This window comes from Westerdykella ornata, assembly GCF_010094085.1.
Source record: "Westerdykella ornata strain CBS 379.55 unplaced genomic scaffold EI97scaffold_4, whole genome shotgun sequence".
Taxonomy (NCBI): Eukaryota; Fungi; Ascomycota; class Dothideomycetes; order Pleosporales; family Sporormiaceae; genus Westerdykella; species Westerdykella ornata.
The window spans coordinates 1,345,469-1,365,724 of NW_022986854.1; the positions used below are offsets into that span (position 1 = coordinate 1,345,469).

General features: G+C 53.3%; 8 protein-coding genes across 8 annotated transcripts; 3 read left to right on the forward strand and 5 right to left on the reverse strand.

Annotated features, from left to right (window-relative positions):
* Positions 1-284: 284 nt before the first annotated feature.
* On the reverse strand, positions 285-901 carry EI97DRAFT_431318 (uncharacterized protein). The gene has a single exon (XM_033797904.1). It carries the CDS (start codon positions 891-893, stop codon positions 660-662), a length of 234 nt encoding a protein of 77 aa, XP_033656643.1. The 5' UTR covers positions 894-901; the 3' UTR covers positions 285-659.
* Positions 902-1,263: 362 nt separating this feature from the next.
* On the reverse strand, positions 1,264-1,983 carry EI97DRAFT_431320 (uncharacterized protein). The gene has a single exon (XM_033797905.1). The coding sequence runs from the start codon at positions 1,763-1,765 to the stop codon at positions 1,502-1,504; it is 264 nt and encodes an 87-aa protein (XP_033656644.1). The 5' UTR covers positions 1,766-1,983; the 3' UTR covers positions 1,264-1,501.
* Positions 1,984-3,158: 1,175 nt separating this feature from the next.
* Positions 3,159-3,827, forward strand: EI97DRAFT_448816 (uncharacterized protein; the record flags this gene model as incomplete). Its single annotated transcript, XM_033800182.1, has 1 exon — positions 3,159-3,827. The coding sequence occupies one exon, from the start codon at positions 3,159-3,161 to the stop codon at positions 3,825-3,827; it is 669 nt and encodes a 222-aa protein (XP_033656645.1).
* Positions 3,828-4,325: 498 nt separating this feature from the next.
* Positions 4,326-4,971, reverse strand: EI97DRAFT_431322 (uncharacterized protein). The gene has a single exon (XM_033797906.1). It carries the CDS (start codon positions 4,836-4,838, stop codon positions 4,503-4,505), a length of 336 nt encoding a protein of 111 aa, XP_033656646.1. The 5' UTR covers positions 4,839-4,971; the 3' UTR covers positions 4,326-4,502.
* Positions 4,972-7,830: 2,859 nt separating this feature from the next.
* On the forward strand, positions 7,831-8,916 carry EI97DRAFT_227681 (uncharacterized protein). The gene is made up of 3 exons (XM_033793918.1): positions 7,831-7,979; positions 8,150-8,592; positions 8,643-8,916. The coding sequence occupies exons 2-3, from the start codon at positions 8,202-8,204 to the stop codon at positions 8,849-8,851; spliced, it is 600 nt and encodes a 199-aa protein (XP_033656647.1). The 5' UTR covers positions 7,831-7,979; positions 8,150-8,201; the 3' UTR covers positions 8,852-8,916.
* A 761-nt stretch (positions 8,917-9,677) lies between these two features.
* Positions 9,678-12,535, forward strand: EI97DRAFT_492646 (glycoside hydrolase; the record flags this gene model as incomplete). The annotated part of the gene is made up of 2 exons (XM_033802326.1): positions 9,678-12,179; positions 12,225-12,535. The coding sequence occupies exons 1-2, from the start codon at positions 9,911-9,913 to the stop codon at positions 12,533-12,535; spliced, it is 2,580 nt and encodes an 859-aa protein (XP_033656648.1). The 5' UTR covers positions 9,678-9,910.
* A 1,286-nt stretch (positions 12,536-13,821) lies between these two features.
* Positions 13,822-15,816, reverse strand: EI97DRAFT_227702 (hexose transporter protein). The gene is made up of 5 exons (XM_033793919.1): positions 15,561-15,816; positions 15,151-15,506; positions 14,577-15,096; positions 14,178-14,521; positions 13,822-14,124 (listed from the first exon to the last, which is right to left on the reverse strand). Exons 1-5 carry the CDS (start codon positions 15,697-15,699, stop codon positions 13,924-13,926), a joined length of 1,560 nt encoding a protein of 519 aa, XP_033656649.1. The 5' UTR covers positions 15,700-15,816; the 3' UTR covers positions 13,822-13,923.
* A 1,359-nt stretch (positions 15,817-17,175) lies between these two features.
* On the reverse strand, positions 17,176-20,142 carry EI97DRAFT_431325 (uncharacterized protein). Its single transcript, XM_033797907.1, has 2 exons — positions 19,710-20,142; positions 17,176-19,660 (listed from the first exon to the last, which is right to left on the reverse strand). Exons 1-2 carry the CDS (start codon positions 19,915-19,917, stop codon positions 17,352-17,354), a joined length of 2,517 nt encoding a protein of 838 aa, XP_033656650.1. The 5' UTR covers positions 19,918-20,142; the 3' UTR covers positions 17,176-17,351.
* Between the last annotated feature and the right edge of the window lie 114 nt (positions 20,143-20,256).

Below are 20,256 nucleotides of genomic sequence, written 5' to 3' on the forward strand. Positions count from 1 at the left end.
CTTCCTTTGACGATGGTGCATAGGCGCGCGGAGAGACAAGACTGAAAGTCATCAAGAAGTTTGGTTGTGGATTTGTACATGGGCGTCTAAGAATCTCATACCGAAGCTGTGTTGCTCATTTGACAGGCTATCCTGTTCCTATTCTACCAGTGCTTAAGCTTAATGTGCATGCTTTGACTTTGACGATGGTGCATAGGCGCGCGGAGAGCCTTAAAACTTCGGCTTTGGTTATGCACCTGGGCGTTAAGACTCTCACACCGAAGTTGTGATGCTCATTTGACAGGCTATCATGTTCCCATTCTTATCCGCTATGAGAGGAATGAATGCTATATTGCGTGCTTCACGCAAGGCACTTCCACTCCCAAGCGTATGCGAGTGTGTAGTACCATTGCACAACCTCGCTCCTGCATTAACGCATACGGAAACAGCTATTGAAACGGATTGTTTGTTTGAAGGACGAAGCGCGCGAAAGCAGATGTGAGGTTTCTGGGGGATGGTAAAACAGTGCTGCGACTTTGATGGACGCGTGGGTGAAGGGGGTTGGAGGGGGAATGAGGAATATTGGTGGAAGTGAAGGAAGCTTGACGAATTTGAGCTTGAAGAGGTTTGACTGCAGGAGCGGACGGCAAAGGAGACGGATTAGGTGAAGGAGAGATGGATCACGTGCTACAACCCATCTCCCATATGGTTGGAATGTCCTTCCTCATCTCCGCCTTGTAGGCCTTTGTCCTAGACTGTAGACTTCCAAGTCGTTCAGGTGTCTCTAACAAGAGACGCGTCATCTTGAAAAGCCCTTCGTAGCAGGTGATGGGGGCTCCCCTTCTTCTAGGCTGCTGCTGCTGCCTTGCGAATGTAGCACAACAGAAGCCACAAGCCGAGGCGTGGACCTGCATTCGCAATCATATACCAAAAGGGTATTCCGGAATCACGGGGGAAAGAAGAAAGGCTGCAGGTTCAAAAAGTTTGCTCCCATGTGCCTGATTATCAAGTGTACCTAGGTACGCCTTTGGTAGGACAGTGTTGGACCTGACCTGACCTGCATAAGGAAACTTTCCTAGGCATCAACAGGATATAGCCGTATGCACGCCATAAGGTGTGCAGTAGTTCCAAGGGCGCTGTTCGAGCGGGTATGCACATTGCAGACGCTGCATGCCGGACGCAAGGCAACTGAGACCGTGGCGCAGGCCAGCAAAGCTCGATTGATAAGACGGCGTAGGAACGTGTAATGATGGCTCTGGACTATTTATCAGCGATTGAGACCATTCGTTGATGATGAGGGTGTTTATGTAGTGGAGTCATCAGCTTGAGGCAGGTTTCCATCTCGGCATGTCTAGCCACCTATTCTCCTCACGCCGACACCCGATTGTCAGCAGAAGCACGGCAACACCTGATCATCTATCGAGCCTCACGAACGGCGACTCCCGGTCCTCGGTCAGCCCTTTCCGCTTCTCCGCATCGCCGAGTTTGTCGGGAACGCAGGGGTAGGGGTAGCTTGGAAGAGTCATAACCAAGTGCCATCAGGCTTTGACAAGTGCTCATGAGACAGACATTTGCCTTTGTTGGCTGATCCCGTAAAGGCGACACCGGTGAAAGGAAGAGGCAAAGGAAGAGGATCTGTTGTTAGGCCAGCTGTTTGAGACAAGAAGACAAAAAGTCCAGGCCAGATAATGGTTTCGAATCTCTTCCTTTGTACTGTACCAACGGCGCGCCTCATCCTTTCCGGATAACTGCGTCGGCGGGGATCTTCACTGCCGGCATCATGCATCTGCGCGATGGGCGCAGGATGCTGTTCGGTGGGCCACGGTGTCCATCATTGGACAAAGGATGTGGCCGTGCTGTTTCGCGGCTGACAAAAAAGGCCAAGATGCGGATTCCGGTGAGGCCACGGTGGGTGAGCCAGGGGGGTAAGGTGGTGACGGGACCGGCCTGGGGACACAGTGGGGGAAGGGCGTGAGGCAGTGCTATTATTGTGGGAGAGGTAAAGGGAGCGGGCGGCCTGGGGATTGAGGCATGCTCTGATAGCTGTTCGTGTCGAGGAAATTGCATGTTCTTCATGTCACCATGATCTGTGGCAGTGCTGGCGGTGTTCACCGTGTGCGCTCGTTCTGCGCAAACTGCGCTATGGCCAGAAAAGGGAAACGGCGGTTACGCTACACTACCTTCGGACTAGCTCGCTGAATGTTTACGAAACGGCGAGTTCCGTTTGCTGAGGCGCAGGGGTTATTCAGCAAACGAGGGGCTGAGCGGTCATCGAAAGGCTTCTCATTGGCCAATAGTTTGTATCAGGGCGCCAAGATGGGGGCCGTGGCTGGTGAATTGCACCCCGCGCGGTTCATCATTCACTCACCCTCTTCCTCAACAAGCTCCCCATGCACGCCATTCTGGGGCGGAGTCTTGACTCTTGTTGAATCTGCAAACATTCCCAAAACATCCCACGGACGTGTTTCCCTTTGACCCTTGGCGGTTCTGAAGAGTCACAGCGCTCTTGTTTCTCTGGACGACAATGTTTGCCCTCTTGCGCGCTTCGCTCGCGGGTCGGGCCAAAAGCTCGCGGCTGCTGGTGCATTCGTCGCGTCGTCTCGAGATTCCCTCCCAAACGAATCTCACCAATGACGGCGGCGTCTCGGTGTGGTTGTCGGCTGTCTTCTGACTGCTCGGTGTGCCAGGTACTGTACTCGGAGTGTGTCGTCATGCGAGACTCGACCGCCCTCCAGAGCTCCCCCCAAGCGCGGTGGGCGGCGGATGACAAGGGCGGCGGCCTGAAGACCCCTGCCTGCACCGCCGTGTGCACAAGGCATCCATCCGCACCCTGGTCATCTTGGAGAAACATTGATATAATCCACGCCCGCTGCCCACCTTTCGGGATTGACCACATACACCTTTCCAAACCCACTATTTAAACCTCTCTGGACCTCCTCCCGCTCGGATCCAGACATCTCCCCTCTGCAATATCAACCTTTGCTTCAACAGTGGCTTCCATCACAGCACTCGAGACACCCTTCACTCCCTCAGTCACCAAGGCTATCAAGCCGCGCTCTATACTCACCAATTCTCACACCACCACCACCATGCCTTCCCTCTCCCGCCAGAACACGATGCCTACCGTCATCCACTCCAAATCCTCAAAGACGTCCTCGTCCTCCTCCAAGAAGGACCGGATGGTCGGCTTCCTACACGATCCCGTGAGCGCCGTCTCTCGGCCAGTCAACAACACCGAGAGCTGGGCCGCCTACGACTTCGAGACGCACGCCCGCAAGTGTGCCTTTTGCCAGAACCCCTACGAAGTCCACCGCAACCACGAGCAGCTCTGCGACCAGGGCCACCGCCTCGCCCAGGAAGTCGCCCGCTACATCTACCAGGGCGCCGACGGCGAGACGTACAGCAGAGAAGAAGAGGAGAACAACAAGCTCGTCCGTGTCGAGATCCCGGCCGGCTACGACCAAGTCAAGGGTCTCCTCAAGGCCATTGAGCGTAGCCTGCGCCACCGGTCGCGAACTCCCTTTGTCTCCATGGACCGCACTTATTTCGTGGCGGCCCGCGTGCCCCAGCGGTCACGCTCCGTCAAGATCGAGCAACCCACCAAGACCAAGCGTCGACCTCGCTCCGGCGAAATCGTCGACTGGCCCGATGTCCTGCCGGCGCACACCACCAAGGCCACGGCGCTCCCCGTCGCCGAGATCCACACCTCTCTCGACCGCAAGCGTGGCTCCCTCTACGAGCAGGACCTCGAGACGCAGCGCCGCAATGCGAAGAAGTACAATATTGAGGTGCGGGAGCCGTCGGCACGCGATCTCCGTGAGCACCGTCTGTCTGGATACTACCGGTGAAGCGATTTTCTGGGTTCCCTGTTATTCAATCTTTTCCGAGTGAACTACGACGGGATGCATTGAATGCCCCTCGGCAGCACGAGCACCACCAACAACAGCTCCGCGCACGCGCACAGTCGACGCGCGGTTGCACTCCAAAAAACCACTTCAGCATAAAGCAAGTTTTGATCTTTGGTCCTTGTTGCTCTGCTTGCGGGATAGCATTGCGTTTTGCTGGGTTTTAGTTTCTTGCAACCTTTGCCTTACCACCTTACCTTTGTTATGGAGGGCATACGCTCGGGCCGAGTTGCCCATTTGTGAGGGCGGAGGATTGAGGAGGAAGGAAGGAGGGGGGAGGATGAACGCCGCAGTGAGCCTGGGTTGATAGCCAGGCGAAGGGATGACAAGGGTGGGAGATGACGTCGGGGATTGAAGGAACAGAGGGAGGAACTTCCTCAAGATAGCCGAACAATTGAAAATTATCTACCGATAAACTTGTGCTTTTGCTGCCCTCTGTGACTTGTCCATCGTCTACGTACTTGCATTTTCCGAATTGAACTTTTTCTCGCTTCGACCTTGAGAGTTCCTACATGCAGGAGAGGATGCATGGTTGTGAATCATTACCCCGCCAAACGCTATCGAACAAAGTCCCCCATCTATCTATCCATGGATGACTCTGACGGCACCCGACCCCCCTCAACCACCAAACCCCATGCAACCGATCCAATCGGCCAGAAGCGAGACTCTGGCCATGTACACAGCACATACAGCTTTCGCAGCGATTCCACCTAATCTCCTCTTCGCTCGAACGTATCGGCGGCGGGGGATAGAAGAGACTGCGCATTTGCGCACATCAACTCCCACCAAGTCATCTAAAATTACCCTGAGTTCCAGACGATTATTATCGTTGAGAATAGGGTGGAAGACTAAGGCGCATGCGAAGAATGATGAATGATGAACTGGGTGCTTCTTCCACTTCGCCTGCCTCTTCCACTTCTTCCCAACAAGCTGTGAACCTGGGCATGTATGCATGCTACCGAGGCGCACATCTAGGTGCAATGAAATAGGGTGAGGTGAGGGAAGCGGGAAGGGGAGAAGGGGAAGGGCGTAAGGGTCTAGAGGTGTTGATGAAGAGGGCGCTCAGGCTCTGTTTTCCTTGTACCTAGGTAGGGAGGGCTGGATGCTGGGGGGTGAGTTCCAAGGTTCCTGGTGAAAATCAGGGTTTCTGCGGAGGGGAGGGGTCTTGGGGCTGGTTGGGGCCTGGCGGGGGTTGAAGAGGGGGGGCTTATCGATAGCGTGCTGTTGCCTCAGGAGTATGCAGGATTGGAGAGGAGTCATCGATGCATGACTTTTACAGTTCTTTACAGGATTTCTTGGTTGGTTTCGAATCGATACCCTGCATGGCTTTGGAGAAGTGCGGCGAGGAAGGGAGGGAGGGAGGGAGGGACCCTAGGAAGGGAGGGAGGGGCTGGAATGCGACTTTACTATGTACTTGTACACAAGTATATTCGAAGCGAGACGACATCAAAACTCCATTTCACTATGTAGCTAAACGCGATGGATGAGGCAGATCAAATCGAGTCGAGCAAGCCTCGATCTTCTCTGCAAGATGGCTACGGTGTCTGTATTCGGAGTTGTTGGTCAAGTCAGGACAGGTAGCCTCCACGTATCGTGTTTCTCAATGTGCTATTACTGGCAAGGCGAGTGAGCGGTGCCGGGTGACGCCCAGTTGTTGTTTTACGGTGTAGGATTTCGGGTTGTCACATGCAGAGTCTAGTTTCAGAGTGGACACGTCGACTAAAGGATGCAGTTCTAAGAAACTCCGCTGGCCTACACAGTAAACACGCCTGTTGTTCCCAATACGGAAATGCATTTGAGGGTGAATGTAAATGCACGTGATGGGAACTCTCAAACCTGGAACGAAGGCCTCCCACAAACCATCGATTGATACCTCATCTACAAAAAAGCCAGTAAAGCGTGATGCATTGCGTGATGCCGTACTGTGTTATGATACAACGCCCATCTACTGGGTACTCGACCGTGCCGTCATACACGTAGCAAGCCAGCTCAGCTCCGAGTCCAGCACCGAGTCCAGCACCGAGCTGAACTCCTACTTGGGTGGCTTGAACGAACAACTGTTCGCGCATCGCACATTGGTGGCGAGCGTCGTGTGCTGGCCATCGATCAAGCGAGTTCAAGGAATCAGGTTACGACAAGGCGACGAATCGGCCTCTCGGTCTGCGACGATCGGCCCGTACGCCAGTTCTCTATTTGTAGGAGGTCATGGTACCTTGTTGCCGATCCTCCGGTGTGCTCTTACTCTTAGATATTGAAGTGCCTGATGCGCAAGCAACCCGACGTCGTCAGATGTAGAGCCGGTGTGTGGATTGCCAGATGCTAGCTGTCGCGATGCGAGTCCTCTACGCGGTAGGAGATAGAACAATACCCGGCTGCAGAACGCTGGTGAGTCGCAGACCGAAACGCCCGGGAGAGAAGAGTCGCAGGATGCGCCTCAATAACCACAAAGAAAAAATCATGAAAAAAGATAGTGGTTTACCCAGCACAGTCACCGGTCGCCTACATGCATGTTCCAAGGTTCGGCAGAAGGGATAAGCGATGCCTAGTGAATGCGGGTATTTGCATGCCCCAGCCTACCGGTGTCGCCGGTGAGCTTGACGGGAGCGCGCGGGATCATTCGAGTCCTCATGGCTAGGTGCTTTGTTCCGTTCTGATATCGCTTAGAGGAGTCTCGAGATGTCTCCTGATGCATGTTTCCATCATTTAGTTGGGATGCTAGTCTGGTTGATTGACGTTGCGAGCGCTTGAGGTCTCCAGATGAGGGCAGGGAGATTTGATGGGTGTGTATAGGTTACGTGTGCGATCTGAAGGTGCGTCTGGGGGAATTGCAGGAATTGGATGCTGATTGGAGCGCTTGGTTCATGAAGGGGTTCCCCGTCTGCTGTTGAGGCGTGAGTATCGGCGTGTCGAGATCGTGAGGGTGAGGGAAGCCTGGAGGTGCCCTGTGGCTGTGCGGATCTGCCACATTCCCAGAAGGGTTCCTAGGTCGTGATAGGCAGATCGTCGCTCCGACTTGAACAACTACACTTTCTTGTTCTAAGTATCTAATTCACTTAAACGTGCTCTGTATCTTCTACGCATCCAAAGCTTCTGCACTGCATATAGTTATTGTATATAAGTCCCTTTATGCTACTAAGCTACACGCTAGTATTCTAATAGGGCTCTTAGGCTTAAGACTTTCCCTAGAAAATGGGGAGTATTTTTTAGTAAAAACTGCATGCTGTGTAGGAAGACCTCGTGTGGTGCTTGATTTCTTACACAGCGCGGTCTGCTGAGCGCCAATCTCACGCCGCCGGGTCTGCAGGCACGAGGAACACTAAGAAGGTGCTTCATCAGCATAAGGCCCCCGCATCAGAGCGGCGAGATACTGTTCGAGGTGCAATCGAGTAGTAAGCGAGGACGGTGAAAGCCAGAGCTGAATGTACTGCTTTTTAATCCTGTGCCATCACCTACGCTGTACCTGTGCATGCCAAAAGAGGGTATGGCAGAGCCAATGGAATATGATCTTGTTACCTGGTTGATGGATTCATGCTTTTCGCGTGGACAGTCGAAATCACACATGGTAGGGCACTATTTTTCGAAGGTCGTGCGGCTGAAGCGCATACTGGGGAGATTAGAGCAGATGGGGAGCAATTTATTATACCACGAAGTTTCATCATCTACACTTATCTCTTCTGTTCCAATGTTGTTGAAGCGACCAAGAGACGGGGACGTGCTATTGCCTCTGTGGCCGAAACTCTGGTGATGAGTGCGTTCCGAGTGAAGAGGCAGTAATTGTTAAACCCACAACCTGGACCTCAGTTGAGGTGCCGCGCCCTGTGGAACACAATAAACTCGTCGCCAACACAGTTCATACGCCGTTCTGGCAAGCATCATGAGATGGCCGGGTACGTGAGTTCCACCTGTGCCACATCTGGTGGCGCAGGGTTCATCACATGTATCGGGAAGCTGAATGCGGTTCACTATCAGATACACCTTCATTTTCATCAGCTTCAGCTTGGGTATGTCAGCGTGAGACTTATCGATGTGTCCTAGCCTGCTAGGCTGAAGCTTAAGCGGTTATGCTATGGCGTAGAAGCTGGTGTTCACCGCAAGGTGTGTTCATTGTTCCTTCCAATTCACTTTCACAACCAATGCCCTTCATATTTCGGAATCCACCTATTGGCAACCGTTGAGTATTCGAACTGGATATATTGGAAGCCTACGAAAAAGAGAGACACATGATTCGGCGGAGCTCTGCAGCGGTCAGCGTTAATATCCTTCAGGACTAGCGCGAGACCGTGCATTCTAAGCTGTCAAACCCTCACACCGCTTTTCATGAGCGTCACCGCAAACCTTTTTAACCCCAAATCCCTCTGTCTTTCTTTTCTCTTCATCGCATTTCGTCGTCCTTCCCGAATACAACATATCCTGTCTTGCATTCTCGGCGTTCAATTGGAATTTTCAGTATCAATGCCTGCTCGTTCCGTTCTTCTTAATGTTTCAATTATTGCAAAGCCGATTGGAAAGGAGAATGTAATTGAAGAAGTCAAGGAAGTCAAGAGCGAGGAAAATGTGCCGGAGACCACGAACGTTCGTGTTGGAAATCGTGCCAGAGTCGATTCCGCCGCCGCCGGCATGGCTCCAACCATTTATACACCGTTTCCCGCCACTACGCCAAATTCCGTTTCTCCAACATCCACCAGCAGCCTGACTTCAATTCCAGAAGGTAGTATTATTTGTTTCGTTGGACAATGCATAGTCTAACCCGAAATGCAGTGAGAGCGTGCGGGACTTGTCGGCAGCACACCAAGCCGGATGGATCTCGACTGTCCCACTGCAAAGCATGCGCTTCCGTCTACTATTGCTCCAAGGACTGCCAGAGGATCGATTGGCCATCACACAAGCGGCAATGTGTCTATCGCGGGAACCCGAACCGCGAATCCAGTGTGCCATATTCCGTTCCAGCCTCCCCGACAAGCACTTGAAAGACTTCTTCGCGAAACTGCATTTATCGTTCGAGATATGCAGACTTTCCCAGTGACGGTTTACTGAGCGCATAACGGGCACCCTGCACGAGAATTACAGGCCATTACTATGCAACATGCTGAACCGGTTCAGCAGATCCAACGTTCGAATTTCCCAACTCCTCTACTTTTGGAAGCCTCCGTCATGTGGAGATGGAAGCCGAAGCCATTTTTCACGAGCACTGCAGTTCTGCGGGGCGGCCGTGGCAAAGCCTGCAGGTTTTCGACGACTGGAGAACTTGCCTCGCACTTTCTGTTTCCCACATTTGCAACTATTGAGTACCTGGCGGCGTTTGTGCAGCATTTCCCATTTTCCGATTTAGAGAAGGCATTGGCATTCAATTGCCCCGACACGAATAGAAATGACATCTTTACTCTTACGACCTGATAAACCCCGTATCTGAAATTCGTGAAAGCACCGGTTCCCCATCTCACCCAAGCTACCTTCTCAGCCATTATTCATACACCGTTTCAACCAAGCTTCAGCCGTCCGGGAAAAGCAGAATAGCGGTGTGCTCGTGTCGCGTGCGCAAGCTTCCACAGAGCTGATCGGTGTAACATCAGCACGGCTTGCATTAGCGACGAGAAGTGAGTGAGATTCGCGTGGAACGTCCCGAGATAGCTAGGCGACGCTAGGGAAGTGAGATTGACGCTTTTATCGCTTTACACGCCACTATCTTCCTTGGGGGCTTACTTGCATCGTGTTCCGAATGCGAATCGAGCTTTCTCATACATATCTACTTTGTTGGGATCGAGGTGCTAGACGATACCACCTCTTCACCATCGTCACCAAGCTATGGGGCTGAGCGACATGCTGGCGTTCAATCGTACGGTTTGCAAATGCATTCTGATTTCCTATTCGGGTGCTGTGTGACAATTAAGCCTACCGCGTCATGATTGGCCAACAGCATGCACCCCGCATCCTTAGAAGCATAAGCGCATGCAATCGTCCGCTATCGGCAACATGGAAAAAGCCAATACTCATCATGCCTTCACCATCTCCAGTCGACATAGCCTGCCATGGCCTATATTGCAACACCTCTGACCTCCAACTGGAGGTTCAAGCAGGGCAATCTCACCTCGTCCTCTACCTACCTCCCTGCCCACAACGTGCCCACTGAAGTACACCGAGATCTCCTGAAGAACCACAAAATCGCAGACCCCTTCCTTGATTTGAATGAACTCTCCGTCCGCTGGGTCGCCGAAGAAACATGGACGTACCAGACCACCTTCCCCACGCCTCAGGACATCTCAGAAGAGCAAACGAAAACAACCCTCAAATTCGAAGGTCTGGACACATTCGCGTCCGTGTACCTAAATGGGCACCTGATCTTGAAGAGCGACAACATGTTCCTGGAGTATCGCGTTGATGTATCCTCAGAGATCAGGGCTGGGGGAACGGAAAATACATTGGAGATTGTCTTTGAACCTGCCCTGAAGAAAGGACTGGAATTAGTAAGACAGCATCCGGAACACAATTTCATAGTGCATCAGACGGAAGTGTCGCGGGGTCCAGTGCGAAAGGCGCAGTATCATTGGGGCTGGGACTGGGGTCCTATCCTGATGAGTTGCGGGCCTTGGAAACCTATTACACTTGAGTCATATGCCTACCGCATTGACAACGTTTGGGTAGAGTATGAGCTCAGTGATGACTTGACGAAGGTCACTGGCAAGTTGTTTGCCAAGGTGGAAGGGCAACGGCCTGATGCGCTGGAAGTGACATTCTCTTTGACCGAGAAAGCAATATACGATGATGGAGGGGTCTATAAAGGTCGGCACACCGGTAACGGTGTCTTCGAAGCGAGTTTCTCCGTCGATGCACCAGTTGAACTCTGGTGGCCTCGCGGATACGGCCATCAAACGCTTTACGACATCAAGGCTTCTGTCAGTCATGCGGTATCCAATGTTCAATACCACTCCGCTTCGAAGACAATTGGCTTCAGAAAGGTAGAGCTGATCCAAAACAAAGACTCCATCGGCACGTCCTTCTACTTCCGCGTCAACAACGTCGACATCTTCGCCGGCGGTTCATGTTGGATACCAGCCGATTCTTTTCTCACCCGTGTCACAGCAGAGCGGTACCATGAATGGATTCAATTGGCAGCTGAAAGCAACCAGAACATGATCCGCGTCTGGGGCGGCGGTATATACGAGTCCGACGCCTTCTACTCAGCCTGCGACGAGCTCGGCATCCTCGTCTGGCAAGACTTCATGTTCGCCTGCGCCAACTATCCCGCATACGCGGACTATCTCAAATCGGTAGAACAAGAAGCGCGCCAGAATGCCCGACGCATGCGACACCATCCGTGCATAGCTTTATGGTGCGGAAACAACGAAGATTACCAAATAGTGGAGCGCTACGGTCTCCAATACGACGTGGAGAACCTCGACCCGGAAGCCTGGCTGCAGACAAACTTCCCCGCCCGCTACATCTACGAGTATCTCCTGCCCAAGGTCGTCATGGAAGAGGCAGTCGGCACGCCGTACCATCCCAGTTCTCCATTCGGCAACGGCAAGAGCACGACGCTCAAGGTAGATCCTACGATCGGCGATATCCATCAGTGGAACGTATGGCACGGTTCCATGGAACCCTATCAGCGCTTCCCGGCCATGGGCGGCCGCTTCGTGTCCGAATTCGGTATGGAGGCGTACCCGCATCTCGAGACGCTGGAGAAATGTATCACCAGGGAAGAGGACCGGTATCCTGGGTCCATGGCTATGGACTTCCGCAATAAAGCGATCGGACACGAGCGTAGACTGGTGTCGTATGTGGCTGAGAACTTCCGGATGAAGGCGGACTTTCCTGGCTTCGCGCATTTGACTCAGGTCATGCAGGCGGATGCGATGGGTTGGGCGTATAGGTCGTGGAGAAGAGATTGGGGACGGAGTGGGGAAAGGGCATGCGGTGGTGTGCTGGTGTGGCAGTTAAATGACTGCTGGCCGACGGTGTCCTGGTCCGTTGTTGATTACTATCTCGTCCCCAAGCCGGCTTATTATGCGATAAAAAGAGAGATGGAGCCCATCGTGATTGGGGTGGCGAGAAGCATGCACGACTGGACGAAGCGGCCAGCTGACGAGCTGTGGAAACGGGATACGGGGCATATAGACCCGACCCAGTGCTTGGAAAATGTGCACTACGCTGTTTGGGTTTCAAGCAGCAAGTTGGAAGAGGTCAAGGCCAAAATAGTCGTCAAGTTCATCTCCATCCGGACTGGCAAGGAGGTGTTTGATGAGCTCACTTTCTACAAAGACATTCAACTCAACGGAACCACGGAGGTCGTATCGGCCAGTACTCCGCCCTCTTTGACGGATCCACATACGCCATACAACACAGGAACCGCAGACCCCTTTGTCATTTCCGCCAGTTTAGAAGTGGAAGCCGTCGAGATATCGAACTGCATCTCGTGGCCGGACCCGATAAAATATCTTCATTTTCCGGACCGAGATGTCCAGATGAGGTACTCGGATGACGGGGCTTCTGTTACAGTCACTGTGGGCAAGCCAGTTAAGGGGTTTGTTTTCAGTGAGCGTCAGGGTGTAAGGTTGAGCGACAATGGGTTTGATCTTGTGCCTGGGGTGAAGAAGACCGTTCAGGTGAAAGGCGTGCATGCTAGTAAGCTTGATTGGAGGTATGTTGGGATGTAGCGTTTTGGATGTATATAATATGTCCGTGGAAGTCGAACAATACTTGGGCATTTAAGGTGCAATAATGACCCACGACCTGATCCAACGTTGAAAAATGCATACAGAATACATCTATTACTTAATCTGGCCTTCTGTTGAAAAAGAGGGCTTGATGGCCAAGATGTTTATTCAACTGAACCTACTTGAGAGTCGCATCACGTACCTTCCATCTTCCTTCAGAGACTATAGAATACTCCCGCCACCCGGAACCTTTTCTAAATCTTAGCCACTCTGAACCGCGGCTTTCTCCTCCGTACTCATCTCGAACGCTTATACGGATACTCCACAACCACACTCAAAGGAAACCCCCCTCACACTTCCGACCTCTAGTTGGCATGTGGTGCGAGTACCACAGCATCCTCACCTCCCTCCTCTTTATCCATCTCATAGACGCTTCCATTACATTTCAGTCATACATACCCATCCTAACCACATCTAGTTACTACCAAAACCCCCACGCCTAATATATTAAAGAACCGCTAGATCTGAAGCCAAGTACAATTAGCCTTTACCCTGCCATCCGCACGTGCGTCTGCGAAACAAGCCGCAAGTAACTGCCAGTAGTGCCCGCGTAAACCCAGTTTCAACCCGACTCGGCATGCAGGAATTTATATTGATTACTGGGAGGACAGGTACCGGGGTCTGGGAAAGGGAAGACTGCGAGGGACGTGGAAAACGACGCCCCAGCGAAGAAAGAAATTGAGCAACAACAGTTATTACGAAGTTCTGCTCAGTCAATGTCCAAGTCGCTCACTCCCCAGTGCATCCATACAGCCTTTCAATACCCCCCTCAGTGCGCCAGTAATACTGAATCTGCAATCAACGCCCAAGGGGCGGATTTGTTGAACGTCGAGATTGATCCCATATCGACGAGTACATGTACCTATGTATCCCAGACGCCGTTCACTCTAGTGACCGGCCGATGCGCCCCGATGCCTGTCATTATTACCCTCGAGTAGGGCTTCCAGAAGATGAGAAGAAAGGGAAAAAGACGCATGCATGCACGTTTCCTATGTGTGCGTACCCAACTTTCCGGCCGCCAGTAAATACCGTGGATTCCCATTTGGGACCCATGCATGTGCCGCAAATCGCGACGTCGGCGCGGGTGACGCGCTGTTGGGAGATCGGCGCGTGTGCGCTGCATCTTTCTGCAGATGGAAGCGTTGGGGGGTACCAGCGAATAGCCAGAACGCGAAGAAGAGTGCGAGGATATCACGATAAGACATTCCCTTCGAATCAAGCATTGTGTGAAGAATGTATTACAGGGCATTATGATCATCCAACATCAGGGTGCATTGCAGCACCCAATCCAATTACACTGCCCTCCGCTCCCAGAGTAATCCTACCAATTAAATCTTCTCCTGATGCTCACCAACAGCCTCCTTCTCGTGAATCTCCTGCTCGAGGACGCGACCCTTCTCCGTTGCAGCAGCGCCACCAACAAGGGCGGCATCGCCGTCGAAGTGCTTGGCGATTTCCTCCAGGGGCGTGTTCTTGGTCTCGATGTAGTAGAACCAGACGAAGGTGAGTTCGAAGGCGAGCCAGACGCACTGTTCTGCATTAGCCTCTTGTGTGTAAATAATAGACGGGAATATGGACTTACGTAGACGATGTAGTACTTCCAATGGATGTCCTCGAGGGCAATGGGGTTGACGTAGGTGTTGAAGAAGAGGGCCACATCGACAAAGGCAAACATGTAGCACATGCCCTTTGCGCGGAGGGAGAAGGGGAGAATCTCGACGGTGTAGCCGACCAGCAGACCGGACCAGGCCATGTTGTAGAAGGTGTAGTAGAGGAAGATCATGGCGACGACGGCGCTGCCGTTGGCCTTGACCTTGGTGGCGTCGTAGCGCTCCGAACAGATGGTCCAGACGACGAAGCAGAGCATCATGCCGGCGGTGGAGATGAGGAAGAGGGGACGGCGGCCGACCTTCTCGACGAAGAAGCCTGGAGATTGTTGTTAGGTAACGGCGAGGTGCGTGATATGATTAGGAAAACTTACACATGGTGATGGCGACAATCGCGTTCCAGATGTTCAACACACCGTTGATGATGAGCTGGGTGTCGGGATCCGTTATGCCAATACCGTCAAGCACGCCGGTGATGTAGTATGAGACGAGACCGTTACCCGACCACTGAGAAAAGAGACCGGCGGAAATCAGAATGAGCAACCTGTGGCGGTTGCCCTTGGTCTTGAACAGCTCGAGCCAGCCAGTCTGCTCGGCCTCCTTCTCAATCTTGAGCGTCTCCTTGATCTCCTCGAATTCAAGCTGGACCAGCTCGTCATCGGCGTTGCCCTCGGCATGCACATGGGCGAGGACGTGGAGGGCCTTCTCATTTTGGCCCTTGGAGATGTACCAACGGGGGGATTCGGGGACGAACCAGACGCAGGTAATCTGAAGGATGGATGGCAAAGCCTGGATGATGGAGGGGATACGCCAAGACCACTGGCTGGGAATCTGGTTGGTGCCGTAGGTGAGCCAAGCGGCAATGATGGAGCCAAGGTACCAGGTGGTGTTGTACTAGTAGACGGTTAGGAGCGCTCGCCCATCCCTCTTATTTCGTTGATGACTTACAATCGTGGTGAAAATAGCACGGTGCTGGGGATGGCACAGCTCAGTGATGAGCAGAGGAGCGGCTCCGTGGGCAATGGCAACACCGAAGCCGAGGAAGAAACGGGCGGCAATGAACATGGAGAAATTCACCGAGGCGCTCTGGAGCACAACGGCGAAGATCATGATGATGGAGCCAATGCAGATGCCCCATCGCCGACCCAGTCCATCGGCAATGTAGGGAGTTATGGGCAGAGCCAGGAGGGAGCCCAAGAACATGATTCCGGAGAAGAGACCCTTGATGGAGGCGGACAGGCCCTTCATGTAGCTGGTGAACTGGTCCAGCGACAGGAGACCGTTAACCATGGATCCATCGTAACCTAGTGAAGCGTCAGTCTCAAACTATTCTTCGTACAGGTACTTGTTTAACATACCATTGGTAGCACTGGTCAACACGACGAAGAAGAGGAGCAAGTAAGTAGCTCGCAGGTTGGAGCGCGTGAACCAGGTCACTTCAGGGAACTCCTTCCCACACACCTTGAAGTGGCCCTTCGTAACCGCGTTGTCAGCCATGGCGATGTATCGAAGTCAATACGATTATCGGTTGCTAGCGACCTGAGGGTGGGAGTGATGTCCATGATATAAACTCTCCTGGTTGATCCAGCCGTCACCTCACCTGCATCCGAGCACGCAGGGAGTTTACCCGTAGGCCGTCTGGCCCCAGCAATGCATGGACCAATCCATTCTAGAAGCTCAAGTCTCTGCTTGACTTGAAGGCCGTCTGGAAAACAGATCGTGAGTTCGGTGTCACTGGGCCGGGGGTGGGCGGACAAGCACAGGGTTCCGAGGGAGGATCATTTGGTTAAAGGCGGATAAATTGCCAGTGGCGCCAACATCAGCGAGTGAATGGTCGAATGTGGCGGCGTCAAACACAGTCCGGAAGCGCGGTGCCACATCAACCATCCTCAAGGATGAGGTTCTGCGCATGCAGCAGATGATGGCCTGCAATAATTCGATGGAAGCTTTCTGAAGTGCCTCAGCGGCTCCCGGGTCAAAGGAATCAGCAAAGTGAAGATGCAGGGGTGCAGATTGCGAACGATGTTTCCAGGCACTGCTTCTCCAGCGACGCGGTGTTTGGGAATCAGCTTAGATGAAAATCAAAGGGCGCAATTTTGGGTGTTTGGTTGTCACTTCGTCTGGCCTGGTGAATCGCTCATTATTGAGGGTGGAACGACCGTGCACGTTATCGAGTTGATAACGGGGATCTGGTCGAGGCTTTTGTAGCCGGCCATGATTCTGCAGCATGGCAGGAGGAACGGCACGATGAGCCGTCTCTACGATGCACATGCGCTCGTGTAACTGCATACAATGCAGTGAGCTGACGACCACTGTTGGGCGTCCTCGTGAGGTCTATCCCACGGTGACTTTGAACTCCATACGAGATCTTCTGATATCTGCAAGGAGTGATGGAAGATGACAGGCAAAGGAATAAGCCCGTGGCGCTAACTCAGTCGTTCGGGGGCGTGAATAAGATCCCCACTTGGCGGGTATAAGCTATCGCTAGCAGGTCAAAAAGAAATCAGCGACCAACACCCCGGCCGGGGCCCCGGATAATTCTCCCCACGCCCACTCCTCTCCCCCAACTTTCAACCTCTAGAAAAAGTTCACTCCATCCACTGGCAAAACTGACAGCTTTGTGGAGGTGGAGGTTGAGGGAAGTCCCGCTCGCTTCCCAAGGTTGCCACCGACTTCACCCGTTCTCGGACTGAGTCCGAGTTCCGCGGCACAGCAGCAACACACTTGGGGCACGACCGCACCGCAAAAGCGGGACTGCTGCACGGCAAATGTCTGAACCAAGAAACCGACCAAGGACAGTCGCTTACGAGATGCCTCGGACTTCAGATGCCTCTACTAGTCATGATTCGCCTAGCTATGCTCCATACCGCACATGCATGCTCCCTACCGAGCCACGTGCAGAGCGACACAAAGCTACATCGAGCACTCCCGTGCAGATGTTGCTAGTAAAACTCACGACATTCAATAGCGGGACAGGTTGGCAATCCAGGCTTTCAGTGCTGCAGAATAGCTATAGCCTATGATAGTGTGTACGGAGTACTTCAACGACTTCGTGACTGAATGCACGCTTAGTCAGCGACAGTACTCCCAGAATAGGAGGCCTTCCTTTCGTGCTCGCTATTACCATGACCAACAAGCTCGACCCAGCATCACAAATTCCCAATCACTACCATGAACCTCAAAGTTCCTTCGCTCTTCTTCTTGCCGGATACCTCGCCAAAGTCATCGCTACCGCTATGTGCGCTCCCACCAACGACGCCCTCATCCAACATCAACGTACTGCTCTTCCAACCCCAGCTCTGACTGAAGTTGAAGCGGTCGGGCGCACTCTCGTAGATACTCAGCACCCTGCCTCCCTTGGACGGGCTGTATATCTTGAAATATGTCTTGATGGTCGGCCGCCGATCAACATACGGAGGTAGTGTCGGCGTGCTACCACGAGACTTCCGTGATCCGTGGCTTACGAGACTCGGATTGGGATATGCTGACGCTGGCTCGTCCTCATGCGAATCGCTGGAGTCTTCATCCGACGCCGAGTACGTATCCACTGAATGTGACTGCCTTGCCGTGGTTACGGGCGAAGCCGAGCGGATGAGATCGGCTGATGACCAACGGGCCGCAGATACATTGTCGCGGTTAAGCCGTGTGTCTCTGGACGCGAAGAGATGGTTTCTCGATCCAGTAGCCACAAGGGTTGCATCTGCCTCGCTGCCGCTGCCACCCTCATCTCCTCCCATTGTCGAGTTTACAGCAAGATTGCGGGCACTGACGACGCGTCGGCCCCTTTCACTGCGAAGAATCATAGCCCTTTCTAGCTGGCCAATCCTCTCGTCGACGGAGCCGGTGTTTTGTTGAGATAAGCCGCTGCCCGGTTGTTCATCCGCTTCGCGCTCCTTCGCACGATGGAGATAGACACCGAGCTGGACATTCTTCGCCGTCCTTACTTTTTGAATGTAAATGTTCCAGAGTGAGCCGGCATAGAACACTGTGCGCGAGTATACTCTCTTCTTCTCCTTCAAGCTACGGGGATTTGGAAATTCTGCAGAGAAGCGGAAGGGGGGAAATTCCGTGAACGCAAACGGCTTCGGCTGTCCAGCGTTACTGCCGCCAGCAGAGATTGGCCTTGATAGAGGGTCGGCCCTCGTATTCGGGTTGGCCATATTCGCTGGTGACGATGCAAAGTCAGTGGCCCATTGCGCGTCCTCGGGCTGAATCGTGGCAGAGAGCCGGTTCGCGTGTCGCTGAAAGGAGTGCGACGTTGTCACAACAGGGTCAGCACCATTTCCGAGGACGATGTTACAGTCAGAGCTGGGAATCCAGAATTTCCGCGGTTTGGCAGTGCCATCCCAGCCTTCGGCCTGAGGGTCGGACTCAGTGTCATCTGAGGATATGGTAGCCTTCTGCTTCTCCTTGAACCTGAGCGGAGGACTGGATGGCTGGGGTGGCGTCTTGCATAATCCAAGCTCCTGTGCCGACTCGTCGGCGTTGAGTACCATTTGCCTGAGCGCGAGTTGTTGCCACAAAGCGTCCGAAATGACTTTCTCAGGTAGCACAGGGAGGCCAAAGATATCACGAACACCTCTGAGGAAGTCCAACTGCTCGTACTCCATATGCATATAATGAATCCCCTCGTCCAGCAGCACCAGGATTGGCTCGATGTCGGGGTCGGTATAGAGACTTACCCAAGGAGCATGGTGATCGGACATGCTCTGACCCAGCGTCATGGAATTTTGGCGATACACTGCGTTGAAGCGTATTGCCATGAGGCGGAGACCATCGGGCGCTTTGGGTATGCTCTTCCCTCGCTCAATCAACCCAGAATGCATTGCCGCTTGCCGAAGCCGCCGGTCTAGCAAACGTTTGGCAAGGACCCATCGATCCCATTCACTATACACGTAGAAGCCATCCGAGGCGACTAGCTCTCGGACCACATCACCGGGCATGCCATCCCAGTATCTCAACGGCATCTCCCATCCGGTCCGGCTGAGCATCGCTTTGGCCGATTCGAGGATGCGATCACCGGAACGGCCGTAATAGTTGTGCGTAACCAGTCTTATAAGCGGCGCAAGACTCCCTGGTGTCATCTGACGCAGGATGGACTCAATCGCGAGATCCACCAGATCCTGTGTCTCGAGCCAACAACCAGTAGCAAACAGGCCGATGGCCTCGCCGTCACACTCGTTGGAGATATCATAACCATATAGTCTCTTGATTGCTAGTTCAAACGACGCCTGCGTTATGTTGTTATCGATCTGATCAGGATATATGGTGATCTCCTTTTGCCGGCTCTCGAGCCAGGGTTCAGAAAGCGCGCTTGTGAAGAACGGAGCGCGGTCAAGCACCAATCGATGGAGGCTGTAGCTCTTTCCGAAAGCATTCACAGTGATGTCTGAATGGCGTCCCTCTAGGAATCCCCGCCTGTACATGTGGTCTGGGAGTGGCATAGCTTCGCTGGACGCTATCCCGTTGTTAGCGGCCAGAACGGACATGGGCATAGGAAAGCGTGCCTCGCAGGTACATTGGCCCAGACGCTTTGCTATATGATGGGGTACCTGCGTTTCCCACTTCCACGTCCGCCGCAAGTACAGCTAGACTCGTGTATTCGAATGGTCCTGGCTCCGTTTCGCGCCGAGCGTCGACGGGAGAGGAGGGGTCGTCTGCATCTTTCTGAGCACTGGAAAGTTGCAAGTCGCGATGCGCGGACGAAGTCATCATGGTCGATATATTCGCAGATGCCCGGGAGTATGCTAAGGGACGAGACGTGAAGAGGGAGACGGGAGAAGAGCTGCTGGGTTCCGCATCGTCGTCTCCTGCAGGCTCGCTCGACGCGCGGTCACTCGGGCCGCGGCCATGTGTAGACCTGCGATGCATCGCGGGAGCATCATTAACTGTATGGGCCGTTGAGGGAGTCGTGTGGCGGAGAAGTGACCGTCTCAAGGGAGACCAGATGATGCGGGGTCGGCCATGTGGTTAGCAGGGTAAGGCCTGTCATGCCGCGGGAGCTCGCAGATCCACCACCGCCAAGACCAAACTCCAAGCGACTTTCAACATCTT